Source organism: Delphinus delphis, chromosome 1 (genome assembly GCF_949987515.2).
Source record: "Delphinus delphis chromosome 1, mDelDel1.2, whole genome shotgun sequence".
Taxonomy (NCBI): Eukaryota; Metazoa; Chordata; class Mammalia; order Artiodactyla; family Delphinidae; genus Delphinus; species Delphinus delphis.
Window position 1 is genome coordinate 98,324,746 of NC_082683.1, and position 18,799 is coordinate 98,343,544.

Sequence of the window (18,799 nt, forward strand, 5' to 3'; positions counted from 1 at the left end):
GCCGTCCCAACTGCCGCTCGCGCCCATCCCCTGAGGGGGCGGAGCCGTCTCCTCTACCTCCCGGTATTCCCTGAGGAGGCGGCTCCTCAACCTTCGAGGGTGCTCGCAGCCACTTATTGCCCCCCGTCAACCCCAGCTCCCCAGAAGGGGCTGCCCTCCTGACACCCTCCGTTTAAAGGGCCCCCTCGCCCAGCCCCTCAACCTTGGGAGAAGGCGTACGGGTTCCCATTCTGTAGACTGCTGTCCCCACCCCCATTTGTCTGGCCGCCCCCGGGAAGCCAGACATCCCTTCCTACACCTGTCCTGCTCGCTAGGGTGGGACCAGAGCTAGTTTCATCCGTAAGATAAAAATCAGTGTTTTCAAAAAAGAAAAAAAGAGAGATGGGGCGATGCAAAAATCAGAGACCCGACCTAGACTGCCAGCTCCACGGACGAAACGGCCTTCCCCCACTTGGGTTCTTCCCATCCCCCATTCTCTGATCCTCAGCCTTCCGCCTGAAGCCCCTAGGATCCTCTTTTCTCCTGTGGGGCATCGAGGGCTCACCTGCTTCGGGATCTTTTTAGTCTCTGGAGGAAGGAGAAATAGTAACCTTCCCCGCCCCCCTTTGTACCTTTATTCCTTGAGGTAGAACCCAACCTCTAAGGGTTTTTTTAGGTTTGAGTTGCGTTTCATTTTTGCTTTCCACCCTGTTTCTTCCCTGAAAACTGGATGAAAAACCACCCTTTGGTATTTCATAGTGAGGTGGGCGTGTTGGATATCTACAGAGTTGGTCTTGTGTGGGTAGGAATGCACTGTATATTGTTGGACTGTCAGTGAATAACAGCCTGCTTTCAAGTGAAACAGTACAGATAAGTAAATAAAGAGCTTTAGATTAGGAATGAGTATCTCCTAGTCTCGGGTAGGCTGGTCTGTTGCTCAGGGAGACTGCAGTTAACCTGGAAGGTATAGTTCTGTTGAAACAAAAGGCAGGAAGTGTTTGAAGAAAATTCAGGTTCAGTGGTCTAGGTTTATGATTAATCTGGTCCGGTGGCGTTTGGTTACTCTCTAGCCCCTATTTTATGGTGGGTTTTTCCCTCCAGGTGAAACTGATATATATATATATATATATATATATATATATATATATATATATATATATAATGTTGTTGATCGGTTTTACAAGACCACTATCATCTACCAAAATTCAGGGGATGAAAATTAAAAGCACATTTTAAATCTCAGCGATAAGGATAAATAAAAGCAAGGTAAACTCCAGCTATACACACACATGTGACTACCAGAGAGTGTCCCTATAGTGTGCTAAAAAGGCCTTCATTTTAGCAGGTGCGAAATATTGATGCTTTTGGCGTAATGTTGATGCCATTGAATCCCTAGTAATCATCTATTGCTAGCACTTTCATATATTAAATTTGCCATATTTTTTTTAGCATTGTTTCTTTTGCTTTCGGTCTGAAGTCTTACTACTGCTATTTATAGCCAAAGATAATAACCATGGGATGCAAGGAGTTGGAATCATGGGGGCAATTATAACAGCTGTCTTTTACCTTCCTGATTAGAGTCTCTGAAGGTAGACTTTCTGAAGGTAATTAATTTTGAATAGTTAGGTTTGAAGTTTTCAGAGCCAGTCTCAGTGCTCACAGATCTGCTCAGTGATTGTTTCCAGATCTCCGATAAAAAGGCACAAAGAAGAAACTGTGGAGGGTCTCTCCAGCAAACACAAAGTGTACTGCGATAGGTGGATAAGGGCCCCTAGCAATAGCAGCAGAAAAGAACTAAAAGCAGAACAGGAATTCCCAAAAAGATATATCTTATTACATGAGCAGAGAACAGAAAATAAACTGAGGTAAGAGACTAAGGAAACCAAAGTTGTGGTGATTGCCAGGGCCTTAATGAGCAGAGAGGAAAAAGCAAATAATGCTCTTTGATTACTTGGCACAATAAGCAGGATCTGTTTGATACACATTTGGGTCTTGGAAATCTTTCCTTTAACTTTTTCAACACCTGTTTGGTTATGTCAGATGAAGAAAAACGTTTGTATGCAGAGATTTTTTTAAGGTATATTTGTAATCTGCCTCATTAAATTATAAATTCTTTGAGAGAGATATTAGTATGTTCCATCTTTGTACCTTTCACAATGCCTAGTATATAGTTTGACTTCATGAGCGTTTGTTGAACTTAGTTTGAAGCTGACCCCTTCGGGTAGACTAGAAAGATAATTTACTGATAAGATGTGGCACATCTTGTTAGTATAAACAGTCCATAGAGAATTTAATATTAAATATTCTTCCTCTATAGCATTTAAACAAAGGTGAAGAATTAGTGTCTGATTTTAGTTATTGGTTGGTTTTATTTTAAATATTTCAATATATAGCTAAGATGCCTAAGTAGGGGAAAACAAAGCTTGTATATGTCATGATCTCAGACATCTGATACAAGGATTTTTAGGCCACTGAATTGGTGTTTAGTGGCATGATACAAGAAGCAGAGATTTATTTCTAGAGGAAGTTTGTCCAGTCTGTCGTGGTTGACCCCAGGAATAGCTTGTCAGCCTGTTACTAAAGGCCATTTTTTCTTATTTCCTGGATGTTTGCTGATAATAACTAAAAATCAAATCTTCGTAGTTTTAGCATTTCAGTGAGAACGTGGCTTATTTATGGTGAGGCTCTAAAGTGTGCTGATTTACAGCACAGACTTTAAAGGCAGACCTGAGTTCAAATCCCTGCTCTTTTGCTGTATGACCCAGGGAAATGGCAGTTTTTTATCTTCACCATACCTCAGTTTCCTCAGCTGTGACTTAAAAATGACTTTCAGAGATTTTTTTTAAAAGATTACATGAACATGACATATAGGAAGCACTCAGTAATTGGTAGGTATTATTGCCATTATTATTAGCACTTTGCATGTGAGTTAAAGAATTTAATCTTAAATATTCTTTTACTCCTTTAGCATTTAAACAAATGTGAAGAATTAGTGTCTGAGTTTACGTATTGGTTGGTTTTGTTTTAAATATTTGAATATATAGCTAAGCTTCCTAATTAGAGGGAAACAAAGCTTGTATATGTCATGATCTCAGACATCCGACAGAAGAGTTTTTAGGGCAGCCCATGTGTCTTATGGTTGTGTGTGTTTCATAATTTTGTCATGTACCTTATCTTCCTTAAACTCTTTGGCCCTGGAAAAGGAAAGGCAAGGGATTCAACCATCTGATGTCTTCTCTCTGAATTGTCAGTTGTTTCACTCCACAGTGCCTTAAGTACCTTCACCCTCAGTGTCATATAAATGGTTTCGTGGATACCGTGATTATGGTGCAGGGTTGTACCTTCTGTGAGATTTAAGGGATTTTCAATGGTAATTTTGATTGACAGTGATTTTTGCCTTTTGAACAACTCTTCTACTACCCCCAAAGTAAGGAGCAAGCATAAGAACAACTCAAATGGGTGAGAAGAAACTATGGATAGGGAAGTTAAGAGTGGAGGTGGGGGAGTGGAGGACGGGGGTTTGTGGGCTGAGGAAAACAGGACTACAAGCAGGCATCGAAGTAAAGAATGTAGTAATATGGTTTCTCCCTGCCGACTATTTCCAAACTCTGTATTTCAGGTCCAAAGCCAGAGCTTCCACTCTAAATGTGTGCTTTGCTGCTAAATGAATCGTTTCTGCCTTTTGGAGCCACAAAGAATGTAATCCTTAATTGTTACTGAGTTTAAAGAATATAGTCCTTAACTGTTACTGAGTTCAAATAGAAGCTAGGAAGGAAAATAGGAGAGCACAGGACGACGGGGTTTACAGACAAAAAAGATTCCTGACCCTGAGCCTTGGGAGCATCTGCATGGATCCTTTGTACAGAGCTGGTGGGGAAGGAGAGGCTGCAGTGTTCTCTGGGTCTGCTCGCCTAGAAAGGTGAGCCAGGGAGGAAGGAGTGCAGAGGGAGAAGCAAGCAGGGATGAGTTGTTTTAATGAGAAATAAGATCTATAAATTATAACAGAGAGGAGAATGAACTGACGGGTAAGTTGTAGAAAAAAGGAGCACTAAGTTTGGGGGTTTTTGAAGGAAGGTGTTCCCCATTCCTTGGTGTCTGCTAAGTAGTCCTTTCTGTTGTAGTGGGTTGAACAGCAGTGAGAACACAAACAATCTGGTTCTTAACTGGTTTAATATTTGACGGTACAAACAAGATCTGGTCTAGTCCTATGTATCAGCTTCTTCTTATTGCCTCTTGTTCTTAAATTGAAGACACGGAAGAAATTTTCGGAAAAGGCTCCACCCCTAAAGACTTCTCTGCTTCTAAACCTTTAGCCTTCACCACACTCACTGAGTCTGAACACGTTCTTCTTGGGGGTCTAGTTACTTCTCATTCAGCATGTCTCGCATCACAGTCATTATTTCCCCCCCCCCCAAAACCCGCTCCTTTTCTAACATCCCTGTTTCTGTTAATGGCATCATCATTATAGTCACCCAGCCTTAGAAACCTCAGCTGATCTGGGATTATTTCCCCTCTTAACCTCCTTAAAAAAACCAGTACCAAGTTACTATACATTCTTTATAAAGTCTCTTGCATCGGTCTTTTTTTTTTTTCCTATTCTTACTGCCACCATCCTAGTTCACACACTTTAACCTCATACCTGTACTGTTAAAGTTTTCTCCCAACTGCTTTTTCTGCTTCCAGTTTCTCTTCAGTCAAATCAACTCTGTATGTCAAGCTTTAACCTTCCTGAAACTATATTTTTATTGTGAGATTCACCTAGTTAAAAATGTTTAGTGGCTTCTTATTTCCCAGAAGATAAAGTCCAGTTTTGTACACTGTAATTCAAGGTACTGCACTGTACATTTCTTTCCGGCCAGCATGTTTTGATTACCCCTTTGAACCAGAGACTGCTGGGTGCTAAGTTTATCAAGCTGAATAAGACAGAGTATTTGTCTAGAAGAGCAGAATCTTATGAGACAAAAGACAGCTATGTAGAGAGATGAATTGATGTAATAGAATGTGATAACTGCTCTTGGGTTATGAATAAGATACATATCCATTATGCATTTAATATGATTTCAAAATAGCTGTGATATTTTTAGAAAATGCGTTTATCAGTATTATGAGTTAAAATTGTAACTTGATTAAAAGCTGTAGAAATTCAGTGGAAGCAAAAGCAATCTTTTCACTTATATCCTAAAGTCACAAAAAGCCACTCTAGGCAGAAGATTGTCCTTTTTCTTTCCCAAGTAGTGTGCAGATAACCATTGGCCTGAATAAGTGTTGTGTGTGTTCCTAAGCTGCCTTTCCCAGGAACTGGCCAGGCCATCTCCTTCTTGGAGCAGATCAACCTACCAGGTTAGAAGCAGTAAACTTGTTTTGATTTCTAAATTAGACACATGAGTGGTAGAAAGTGAGAACTCATTGGAAAAAGGAAAACTTCATTATCCTTATAGATGAAACCAAATATATGCTCTCCAGGGATGAGAAATGAGAGAACTGACCAGTCACTAACTCATTTAAACCATTCAGTATCCTGTTAGAGTATGTATTGTCATCTGCATTTTATAGATGAAGAACTGAAAGCTCAAAGGTTACGTGGATCAAGGAAGTATGAAGTGGTAGAGCCGGGGTGCAAACTTAGGTCTGTAGGGCTCCAAAGTCCAAGCACTTTCCACTGCAACACACTGCCTCCCAGAAGAGTTACTGTCCCCAAAAAACCTTGGAGCAAAAACAATTGCTAGGTCTGTTGGTCATTTTCAACTGATATCAAATTGTTAAACTTTTTAAAAAATCAGTGGTCTGATTTAGAAGACAGAAGTTAAAAGGCAAAACAAGATCATCAGTTACAATATTCTGTTACAGGTTTTTGTGAAATTTTTTTACAGTTCAGGGAGAGTCAGGTTATGGGCATAGCTAAAACACAGATACCTTGACTGTATTACAGTTCATCCTCCACACCATATGCTCTGTTTCTTCCTGGTTTGAAATCCTGATGGAGTCAACGACTTCATCCAACATTAAGGTTGAATATTTGAAGGGTTCTTGTATTCCAGACTGCCTGTAGAATTGAGGCCCATGAATCATTTTACTGGAAATAAAATCAATCTACATATTATTGTTCCCTCATTGTGGTATTTTACAAATCATGGTGACATTATTTCAGAAAAGCAGAAATTTAGGGGAATGATGGACAGATAGATGATATAGACAGATATACGTATTTCAATGAAATCATGTTATAATTTCATTGAAATAAATAAAGCCACTGACACATATACCTGAAATGGTAAATACTGCTGGTAATTTTCTGATATTAGAAGACATATTTTTAATTTTAATGAAAAAATGTGTTAATGTAAAAACTATTCTTCATTTTCATTAACGTACATTCCAGTAGCTTAACTAATGTAGCTCTTCTGGTTTGGTCTTGTCTCAGATGAGAATACTTGCAAAGGTGTAAACGGATATCTAGGTAGACAGACCTGTTTTTAATAGCGTTGTGCCAGATGTCCTCATTTTGGGGGAGAGATGTTTGAATGCTTGTTTATGGGCATGAGGCCACTTCCTCCCTTTCTTCAGGATGTATATAAATGTTGTTGGCAACATGTAGAAGAGACAATGATAGAAACAGATGTACACACATAGTAAGAGAGACGGACATTCACACACACACACACAGATACACTAGAGATGTATGAGGCTTAAAACAGAGCTAACCAAAACAAAACCCTGATATCCATCATGGTGTCCCAGAAAGTGGATCAGACTGGATCTTAATAATTTTACTATTTAACTATAATCTTCAGTAATTCACTTAACAACTGTGGCCTCAGTTTTCATCTGTAAAATGAGAGTGCTAAATTAGATTATTTCTGAGGTCCCTTCCAGCTCTGTGAATCACATTTTAGCTGATAAAATGAGAAAATCTGATGGGAACAGTGGTTACCAAGTAGCAGTGGTTTCTAAGGAAGCCTCTGGAATCAAATTACTTAGGTTCAAATTCTATTTCTGCCACATACTAGATGTGAGACTTTAAGTTATTTAGCCTTTGTACCTCAGTTTTCCCATCTGCATAAAATGGGGATGATGATGATGATGAACTTGTTGATAATGGTTATAGCATCTATCACCTAAGGTTGTAAGGACGGAATTAATACATGTCAAGTACTTAGAACACTGCCTGGAACATGTTTATGTTTAGCTCAAAAAGTATGTATCTTTTTTATTATTGCTATTAAGGCTTGAATTCTTCTTAGAAAACTACTCTAGAAAACTCTGAGGAAAAAAATAATCAAATAAAAGTAAAACTCTGAGGAAGTGGTGATTAACATTGGTAAGCTCAATTATATTACTAATTTCTGTACTAAGTATAAATCTAGAATATCTGGTATCCTAGAATCAGCTTTGAGTAGAGTACTGAAAGCATTTTAAGTATTGATCTTAAAGAATAATCAGCTTTATTACAGAACTGGTTTCTTGAGGCCTCCTTCAAAATCCATATTGACAGTATTGGATAAACAAGCACCTCAATCGTTTAGCACTGTTGTAATTTCTTTGTAAGTGCATTATTCATGTTATATTTCAGGATCCTGAAATTTACAATCTCCAAAACTGTTTCAAAACCATTCTGTTTTATATAATCCTATACATAGTGTTGCTGGAAAAAGCAGACTGATAAGACAAAGCAGGGCATTCTTTGTTCAGGCACTCTCATGGTAAGGGGAAGGCTTTGATCTAGTTGCTGTAATAGTCTTTAAAAGTAGTGAACGGTTAGCATGTTGTATTAGTTTGCTAGAGCTGCCATAACAAGTACCACAGACTGGGTGGCTTAAACAACAGAAATGTATTTTCTCACAATCCTGGAGGCTAGAAGTCAGAAATCAATGTGTAAGCAGGATTGGTTTCTTCTGAGGCCTCTCTCTTTGGCTTGTTAAATGACCATCTTCTCCCTGTGTCTTCACATGGTCTCTCCCTGTCCCGCGTTTTTGTCCAACTTCCTCTTCTTATAAGGACACCAGGCATATTAGATTAGGGACTACCCTAATGACCTCTTTTTTTTTTTTTTCTTTTTTTGGCTGCACCACACAACATGCAGAATCTTAGTTCCCTGGCCAGGGATCGAACCCATGCCCCCCCACAGTGGAAGCGCAGAGTCTTAACCACTGGACCACCAGGGAATCCCATGACCTCATTTTTTAAAAATTAATTAATTTATTTATTTGTGGCTGCATTGGGTCTTCATTGCTGCACGCGGGCTTTCTCTAGTTGCAGCAAGTGGGGACTACTCTTTGTTGCGGTGCGCGGGCTTCTCATTGTGGTGGCTTCTCGTGTTGTGAAGCACAGGCTCTAGGTGTTGGGCTTCAGTAGTTGTGGCTCGCAGGCTCTAGAGCACAGGCTCAGTAGTTGTGGCGCACGGGCTTAGTTGCTCCGCGGCATGTGGGATCTTCCCAGACCAGGACTCGTCCCGTGTCCCTTGCATTGGCAGGTGGATTCTTAACCACTGCGCCACCAGGGAAATCCCCCATGACCTCATTTTTCACTTAATTACCTCTTTAAAGACCCTGTCTTCAAATACAGTCACATTATGGGGGTACTGGGGATTAGGACTTCAATGTATAATTTTGGGGTTAGAGGACACAATTTAGCCCATAACACGTTGTAACACATAGACACATAAGAATACAAATACTCAGATAATATCTTTTACCTTCAACTGAAAGAAGATTGATTTGACATTTGTAGTAAAGCTTTTATTGCATAGTATTGTAGAATTCAGTAAAAAGGTTTGTTTTTCTGTCTTGGTTTTAGAATCTGTAAATAATAATAGCAGAAACAGCTCTCTTTAGTAAACGTACAAAAGATCTGCTTTCGTGATCAGAAAATTTATTTTCTGATAATATTTTGACATGTTTTTCTTTACTAACCTAATCCTAAAATGCCAAAAGTGGAATGAGAGGTACAATTTGGAATGTTGTCATTCTCTTACCCCCAAACGCATAAATAACCTTTATGAAAAACCAAAAGTGCCAGAGGGTGGGAAGGCTTAAATCTTGAGATAGTCAAGGTAATGTGTCAACACCTTCCGCCCTCAGATAGGAGGTTGCTTTGGATACATTTTTTTAAAAATAGCTGTGCACTTTTGTCCATTTTAGATTTGGTATTTATAAATGTGACATGTTTATTTTTTTAAATTTCATATATACTGGATTTTTAAGGAAGTACATTATCTAATGGAAAGCTGTCAAAACAGCCACTTTGTATGTCAGTGTTGACTCTTTGAATTTTTAGAATTAACTGGCCTCCCAAATTTTGGTTTTGTTTATATGTACTGGAAAGAGTCTTTACATAATTGGAGCAAGTTTGCTTTACATCCGTGCTAATACCTTATCACTGATACTAAAAACTTACTGAATGGCCTGAATCTTAGTCAGTTGTAGCCCAAGTATAAATTTCTTTAATCTGATATCTGAGTATATAGTAAAGAAGTGATTTTTATCCAGTTTTGCAAGAGTGGTCTCCTGGGTAAAATAACTGATTTCTTTTTTTTTTTTGGTGCTAGCCAAATGGATTTTTAAAAAAAGATTTATGTAGGTTTTTTTGAGGTGCTTCTATGTTCAGAAATATCTGAGATTCACCTTAAAAATGTTTTTTCTCTTTCTTGTCCCACATCACCTACCACATAGAAATAAAGCCTTCAGTTCCACATAAAGACATACAGAAACCCAGATACTAGATAGACAAACATCTACGTGTACTCCACCCTGCCCTGCCTTACTCCTTACATACCTGTAGAAACTGGGGTGTTTCTTTTTCTGCCACCCAATCTCCATGTGGTAAAAAGGCAAGAATGCCTGCTATCAAACAATGAGTTCCAGAGCAAAAGCTGAGACTTCCTCAAGAAGGAAGAGGCACAACCAGAACCAGAATGAGTGGATGTTGGGTCAAGGGAAAAGGCTAGAATAAAATGAACAGAGCCCAAGCCAGAGCAGCATACCTCCGTGGCAAAATGAGCACTGTCGTTCAGGAGGTGCAGAGCCAGTGTCCTCGATACCCATAATTCTTGTGGCTGTTGGCACATGGAAGTTCATACAGAAGAGATTCATGGACTTCCCTGGTGGTGCAGTGGGACACGGGTTCAAGCCCTGGTCCGGGAAGATCCCACATGCCGCGGAGCAACTAAGCCCGTGCGCCACAGCTACCGAGCCTGCCCTCCAGATCCCGTGAGCCACAACTACTGAGCTCACACGCCACAACTACTGAAGCCCGCACGCCTAGAGCCCGAGCTCCACAAGAGAAGCCACCGCGATGAGAAGCCCGCGCATCACAACGAAGAGTAGCCCCCGCTGGCCGCAACTAGAGAAAACCCGCACAGCAATGAAGACCCAATGCAGCCATAAATAAATAAATAAATGTATTTTTTAAAAAAAGAGAGATTCATGCTCTCCTGGCTGTTGGCCCTGACTTGGTGGGAAGTAGCATGTGAATAGACCATATTGTAAGCTGGGCAAACTCATGTTTGAAATCATTTATTAATAACTTAAAAACAAGTTTTATACTTAGTCTATAAATAGGCTCAGTTTTCCAGGGTATTAAAATATGTGTAACTTTTTATTATATACGTTTATATATTTTTTTAATTGAGAAAACTATAAAGCTTAATATAGCTACAGCTAGCTGTACCACAGTGTATGATAATATATACAGACAACTTGTCCACAGGTGGTTTTTATTTCAAATTTATAGACTGTAGCATTCCTTAGGCAGAAATATCTACATCTAAACTCTAAGGAAAGTTGGGTCTTGGAGAGATTCTGCCGGAAGGAGTGAGCTGAGCATCTGGTTGAAACGATCTTGTCTTTCACAGTTACTTAATGGACAATGACAAGTAACAGCTCATTTAGAAAATAAGTGGAGAATGAGTCTATAGACTACAATATGACATGCCAGAAATCTGGCAGTCATATTTCTGATAATGAATATGGAGTTAGAAACAGCCTTTTTCTGAAAATCTTAGACCATATAATTTATATATTGGCAGAAATTGGAGTCGAATGGACTTGGTACTTTAAATACCTTAAATACAAGACAAAATTTATGTTTTATCAAATAAAAATTAGGGCCTATCTTTTTTTTTAAGTTTGCAGGGTCTAATACACTATTAGAAAAACATAAACCAAAAATTACATATAATTCAACATTTAATATTTGAAAATAAATGGGAAAAAGTAGAATCTGGGATGAGTAATAAGCCCTACAAAGTTGAGGTGGTGACAGATTGATTTGTTTGTTTATTGATTGGCAAGAGATGAGGGGATGAGAATTTTCCTTACACGAATTTGGCAGTTTGAAAAGTTCAGTTGTAATTATGTTATTTTTTTTTATCTGAGTGCATGGTGCATAAGTCATGGTGTTTCGAGCAAATAGGCTTTTATCAATTCAGGGAGAGAAAGTCAGTTTCTTCTGGTGACATTCATAAAATAGTTCTTGAAATGACAGTGAAAAGATTTTGAAAGACCTCACCTTCCCTAATTATGATTGCAAAAGGGAAGTCAGATTCCTGATATTTTTGCTATATTACTCAGCTTCAACTTGAAGAAGTGGCTATTTTCTTCTTTCTTGTCTGTATCAACCAACAGCTGTCAGGCTTCATCAGCTATAATGACAGTTGACATTCTTGGGATTTACCAATTGTTTATAGTATGGTCACATAGACAATAAATTTCTTATTATTTTGCAGCATTGGACATTTTTCCACCATGCTGACGACATTTTAAATATATTTGTCAATTTTCCCAAATTTTAACTGAAGAAAACCTTAAGAATTTATACTTGAGGACTAAAGTGTGACTGCCAGTTATCAGGTCAGTATCACTCCCATCCCCATCCCCACCCTCATACCACCCCCAGGAATATCACTGCCATACTAAAACATAATGCAGTTTTACTATCGTTCATTTATATTTCAGACAAAAAGTTCTGCAATGTGTTGTGTGTTAAAATTAGATTCAAATGTAAAGGGCAGCAAAGAACTAAATTTTAATATTTATAAAGAATGGTTATAGGAATATGCGAAAACAGACCTCTCGGGTTTGAATTACACAGCTATGGCCCTTTTTTTCCCTCCTGTGTTGTATTTGTATTATATTTATTTCATGTAGACACCAAGCTAAATAAGTTGATACATTAGCAAAATGTTCCAGATATTAACATTTGTGTGCAGAAGTTATTTACAAGTGTAGAGGTAACACGAATATTGATCTTTATGCCATTGACAAAGAATAGAATTTTTTCTTGCCTAGGCTAGACTGTTTTATAATTAAAGTGACTTAAGATTGTTTCAATTTCACTCTTTTATGAGGATGTATATTTATCACAACAGATCAAAAACTGATTTAGGTACAATCTGTTTTAGTTCTTTGTATATTTACCTGTAATTTTTATTTAATTGATTTCTCTAACAAGTAATTCTTGATTTTCACTCATGAAAGCTTAGAATGGAACCATGAAGGACTTTAGAGACTATCTAGTCTGTTTTATTTTACCTGTGAGGAAACTCAATGCCAGAGCAACTAGGTAATTTTTTTTCCTCAAAGCCATATAGCTGTTTAGTAGCAGAGCTGAGACTAAAATTCTATACTCTTCACTCCCGGTCTATTATATTTTATTATATCACACTGCATCTTTAAGCCACAGTTTTTAGATTTCTAAATGAGAATATTTAAGGAGTATAAAGATATTGAAGGAAAAAAAGTAATATGTGTAAACGCTATCATTTTTAGCTCTATTCCTAGTTGATGTACTCAGTGCAGTTGGTATTTATGGAGCGCCTTTACCAAGTGCCCATTATTCTGCTTAATATCAGGGGAGGGGTGAAAAAAGGAATAAAATGATAGGATTTTTTCTCTGCCTTATGATCTCCTTGAGAGAGATTAAAACATGAAACCATCAGGAATTGGGGGAAGGGTTTCATCTAAGAAACCAGTGTGACTCAAATGGTAGTTTAAATTCCTCATCATTATTCACTCCAGGATGCTATCATCCTTCTTCATTTGTGGTTCCCAACTACAAAAGAGCAGCCAAAGTCACTTATTTCTGAAGTAATTGATCTTGGCTGCCCCCAATGTTGGTAATGCCTTTCTTGGAATTCTTTTGGAAAGTGAGAGAGGATAGTAGTTCTTAATAATTAAACCATTGATCAGCTTCTATCAGGAACTTGGCAAGATGTTTTATATTTATTAACTCAATCTTTACAACAGTCCTATGAGTTAGAGATCATCATTTCACTTTCACAGGTAAGAAAACTGAGAATCAGAAAACTTGCCCAGTCACACAACTAGGAAGATGTTGACCTGGCATCTATCTGACTGCAAAGCCATGTGTTTTTTCCAGCATACCATCTTATGTTAAGTGTAGCTTTATTAGATTTGTTGTTTTTTTGTTTTTTTAATTTTTTTTTAGCTCTTATTTTTAAAGTAACTGTTGTGAGGGCTCTCTAATACTGAAGTGAGAATGTGAGAATCGCTTACTAGTCGCTGACCCTCACCAGTTAGAAAGTTAGCAGTTAGAGCTGAAGTTACATTAAACATGTTTTACCATGTGGCAAAAGATTTGTACAGTGTGTTCTGGAGCAACATCTAACAACACAGTGAAGTATGCATTTTTCTACACGCTCTCATTCGCTTAAAGGCAGTAGCTCTGGAAGGAATCAATGCCTCTTTTGTGTGCCTCCTAAAATTTAATGTGCTCATAGGAGTTGGGAGTTGCTGGAGGGTGTGTGAACTAGTCATGTTGTGATTCACTTTAAAAAAAAAAAAACTGTATGAGAGTGGCAATTTAGAAGTAAAGAGTGGGAGAGGGAAAATAGTACTTGCTGTACTTTAGAAGTTATGAAATGTATCTTACCATACACAATGGTCAGAAGATCCTTCCAAGATTGTACGCCTTCTAGCTTCTATCTATGTGTGGTTTGTGAGAAATTAATCTTATGGAAAGGACTGAGTTTGTGCCGTGTAATTTGCCATTTAACATATTTTAAAAGATGCAAGATTTCATAGAAATGTGAACTTGTTAAGTCAAATAAATTCAGTTTATAGTAGCCTGGCCAATTAAGATGTTTAAACAATATATTTTAAGCAGTCATTTAAAAGTACATTTGTACATGGTTGCATTTAAGTCTTATTTTACTATATGAAATATAAATATTGTGATAGATGTTCTCTGTGAAAGTAGACAATTTAAAAGAAAAATTTCTCCCATACTCCCACCAAACATTATCTTTGCTCAAATTCATTTCAGCCAGTTTCAAAGGGATCCCACAATGTTTTATATACAGTTTTGGAATTTAGTTATCTAAAACTGGGATATCTTTTCGTGGTCAAACAATTTTTCATTGAAATAGTATTCATTGTAACAAAATTTTACCTGAACTTCTAGTGAACAAAATTAGTGATTAATTCTTTCTGAGACCTTCTAGGATGTTTGTATATATGCCTGGAGGAAAAATGATGAAAATTTGATCTTTGTGAATGGTGATGAAATCAATAATTAAAATGAATTTTATTTTCTGTTACTGCTCAGTTTATGATTAACTCAGAAAGTTCTTATTTTTCCATTTAATTATAACCATTTCCTTTCTTAAAGTATTTTCTACTCTAATTGTTGCTCTTTTCTCATCTGTCTCACTTTATTTTTTCTTTAATAGTATCAAATTAACTCTGTCTTCTGAAGATTGTCTGATTATTGCCCTTGTTTTAGGCTTTCAGGATGAATCTGGAAAAACTCAGCAAGCCAGAACTCCTAACACTATTCAGTATTCTTGAAGGAGAGCTTGAAGCAAGGGACCTTGTTATAGAAGCTTTAAAGGTATGTTTAAAAAAAAAAGAGAGAGAGAGAGTGGTCATCATATATTTGAAAGCCATATCATTGGTTAACTAGGATATTTCTATAGCTCCAGTTGAAGTTGAGAGGCCTGGGTATATATATCAATACTTGCTATAGCAGCCACCTGTATGGTATGATTTGGGGACACTGATGAAGCCTTTCTGCCTCCACATAGTTCCTTTAGTCTCTCTACCTGATGTCTAGACTTTGAACTTCATTCTTTAGCTTAGTAGCGTTAGCTGTTTCTGAATGCCAACCCCTTGAGAACTTGATGAGACCTGTTTCCTAAAAAATCTATATACACACATATACCATAATTCAGGATATAATATCTGATAGATCAAGGACCCCATTAAGACAGTGAATAGATTCCCTAGATCCCAGATTATAAATCCTTGCTTTTTTTTCAGTATTTGATATCTGTTAAAATACACGGGGCTGGGGGGTGGTAGATGGCAACTCTACTTTCCACTCAATTTTGCTGTGAACCCAAAACTACTCTAAAAAAGTCTACATAAAAAAAAAAAAGATCAAGAGGGCATAACTCCTTTAAAGGGTCTTGAATCTTTTACACCTTGGTAAGGACGTTTCCCAATCTGTCTTGAAATCAGATTTGGAGAGGGGAAGAAAAGAGCTTAAGGCTATCTGTGTGAGTAGTAGGAAGATGATACCCCCATAGGTGAGGAGAAATGGCCAAAGAAGATGAGACTTGGGCATGCTGAAGAAAGCATAGTCTCTGCCGAAAACTATTGCTTTTTTGTTTTCCCTTAGAGCTTTGTAATGTGTGATACGGAGTATTTCTCCGGAGTGCATGAGGCAGTTCCCTTCTGGTATGGGGGTAGAGTCTGACTTATTTTCCTTTTCCCACTTACTTCAGTCTTGTTTTGCATGGTGTCCCTGGGGATCATCTGTTTATGGCTTTGACACATGTCTAGTCACATGATAAAGTTCATTGCCCGAGTCTTTGCCTGTCGTGCCACTAAGCATGACTGTGTGACCTTGGTAAAGTCATTCAGTCTGTCTGAAACAAAGCTTCCTTGTCTGTATTAAAAAGAAATGATTAATAACTAGTATTTCTGTGTAACATCATAATTTGCATGGCATTACAAATACTCCAACAGTGTAGGATTCATTTCTTCTTCTCCCTTTATTTATATTTTCTCAGTACATATCATGTACCCCATATCCAAGGAACAGTCAGTAGTAGCTAATCGTTTGAATTGATGTCTCTAGTGTGCCCTCAACAGTGCCTGACTTTTCAATGACTCCCCTGCCAACATATATTACATAAAAATGTTCCCTCTGCTTGGTGACTCATTTCTGCCACATCCACCGGTCTTCCCCTTTTGTCACTATTGGGGATTTCTCATCCTTTCCCTGTACGTCCCTGAAAACTATTCTATTTCTCATAACCCCATCCACTATTACCAGTAGTCCTAACCTGATTAAACCCAGGACACCCTCCCATTTATTTTCACATGTTTATCTGATCGATCAAGAGAAAAGAAAAAGAAGGATTGAGGAAAGTTTGAGTTCATTCCTAATCCTCACTCCTAATGCCTGTTGTTTTTCCTACTTCCTTCCCTTCTTCTCATCTGAGACCTCTGGCTCTCCTCTCCACAGGAATTATCAGCCTAGACCTGGAAGAGTTCCACTGCCCAGGCTGAACTAGAAAGTGCATTGTTCGTGTCCTTTTAGAGCTCAGAAAGCATTTTCCAGGAGCAGCATTATTATAAATAGCAATCCGATTTTAGAAAACTACAATAGCTTGGCAGCGTGTGTTAAATAAATAGACTCACCTGAGGATCTGTCCCTGTTTACACTGGGACTCCAGGAAGAAGTTTCCTGTAAATATCGCAGTTGACTTATACAAAAACTTCTGGGCCTCAACCCTCTCATAATTGGGGTAGGGGTTGGGGAATGGCTGCCTGTAACAGAAAAATTAGAGGATGACCTTATTTTTCTCTTTGCTTTTTAGCTTTAGAAATGATACAAACCTGTGGAGCTTTATGTTTGTTTTATTGAGCATATAGATGCTCAATAAATAGTTGTTGAACAGATGAAATATATGCCATTGTTTTAAAAGATTGCCATAATATTTCAAAATGAATGTTGTGAATTATTAAATTTTACAGCCTGCCTTATGTGTGCTTAAACAGACTGCCTTCTGGTTTTAATGTTAACAGATGCTAAGGTGCTTGTTGCATATGTTTTCCTAAAAAAAATTTTTTTCTGCGTGAATCCAATTTTAGTTACTTTAGGCAGCTTCTGACAAGTTGAAAGAGCAGCTTGAGAAGCAAGAGCTATAATTAAGAGAGCATTTTGATATAAGATACCATTCAGAATCAGGCACAAGTGTTGTATTTAGTCTGTGCATACAGCCTATAAGTGGCAAAGTTCTCTTCTGAGGCTTAAACTATAGGCAGTTTAGGTGAAATGAATAGCTTCACCAGAAGTAATACATCTTTAAATAGTCTATTGTTAGATAAAATAAGTAGCAGCTGGGGGTCAAAATTGTTTCAGTCCTTTGAGAAAAGCAACTGCCGTACCAGATTCTTAAAGTTAAAATGAAATCTTGTTTTATTTGTGGAGTAGGTTTTTGTTTTGGCTTGGGTTTTTTTGTTGGTTTTTGGTTCTGTAGTATGTCAAGATTTTACTGCATTTTTTCTATATAGCTCTTGCTTAACAGCAAACACTTGCTCTTCTTGGACTAATATGACAGCTCACTAATTTTCTTCCTTTTAGTATTCTTTCTTAATTCATGCTTAGTTGATTGAAAAGGTTTTGGTCTTTGTCCTAAATAGCTTTGATTGGTTTTTCCTTTATGTTTAAGTAAAAAAAGCTTATCTTTTTTCTCCTTACCTTTAAAAGAGATTTTTCTTGGACATAAAATCTATTCTTTAATCTTGCATCTCTGAACAAAACCATATGGTTCACTGTTGCTGTTAAATAAATAGTAGGTCACATTGGCAAGGGTTAGATTTATATAAGGATGTATTATAAAAGTTCCTGTAATTTGTAAGTAAATCCTACCTATAAAGTTATAATTGTAAAAGAGCTTCATTCATTTTCCAAAATGTCTGCAAAGTTTCAGATTGCAACTACACCCTTGTAGAGCCCCCATAATTCTGTTTCTCCCCAAAATTTTACAGAAGAGTGAGCCTCCTCACTCTTCTGTTGCAGCCTAGACATGTTTGGCATAGAACCAGAGAAGTCAATAGAAAATAATGTAATATTCAGCCTCTTCTGTATTTGAAGTCTAATTGTTACAGAGGCCATTTATACAGTATTTGGTCCTAATTGAACTTTATATAAAGTGATTTTCTATTTTAGGAGGGATTACATCAGAGAAAAGCCTTCTTCATGAAAGTCTCTCCCTTTGACCTGACCACTTTATGTTCATGAATGAGAACACTATGGGAATCCCTTCCACAGTGAAAACAGATTACATTGCTCATGAACTGTCCAGGGGAGTTTGGGGTGGAACCACACAGTTCAGCAAGAGAGGCCCGGTTCATTAATTCTAAGAAAATCTAGGAAAAGCTTCCCAGCAGGGTCTGACTACTCTAGAAGAAGATGAGGGAACCTTAATTTTTAAAATTTGGAAAATAGAATTGACTGCCAATAGAAAGTCAGATTAAATAGTTTGAGTGTTCCACATTGGGTATATTATATCTGCATGTGTCAGATCTGATGCAGACTACACTTAGCTATGACTAAGTAGAATCTACCCTGTATTAGTATCATTTTATTTTAAAGCATTCTTTAAATTGCTTCTGCAATAATAAATGGTAAAGTATAACTTTCACATAGAATTAGCTTAAAGAGTCTTGAATTCCTTTCCACTGATACCTCAGTCATAAAACAGGTATAACTCTTTTAACGTCTAGGATATAACTTTGTTGGTTTTGGCCAAAGGCCATTGGAGAATTCCCCAGGCAAGAAAATTTACAGA

The 18,799-nt window shown here is 37.6% G+C and overlaps 1 protein-coding gene across 1 annotated transcript in view; it reads left to right on the forward strand.

Annotated features, from left to right (window-relative positions):
- Positions 1 to 11,710: 11,710 nt before the first annotated feature.
- The window catches only part of CTTNBP2NL (CTTNBP2 N-terminal like), a 54,515-nt gene continuing 47,426 nt past the window's right edge, over positions 11,711 to 18,799 (forward strand). Inside the window, exons 1-2 of the mRNA XM_060027313.1 lie at positions 11,711 to 11,825; positions 14,719 to 14,826. Of these exons, the coding sequence (XP_059883296.1) occupies positions 14,728 to 14,826 (99 nt within the window). The 5' untranslated portion in view covers positions 11,711 to 11,825; positions 14,719 to 14,727. The remainder of the gene's footprint in view (positions 11,826 to 14,718; positions 14,827 to 18,799) is intronic.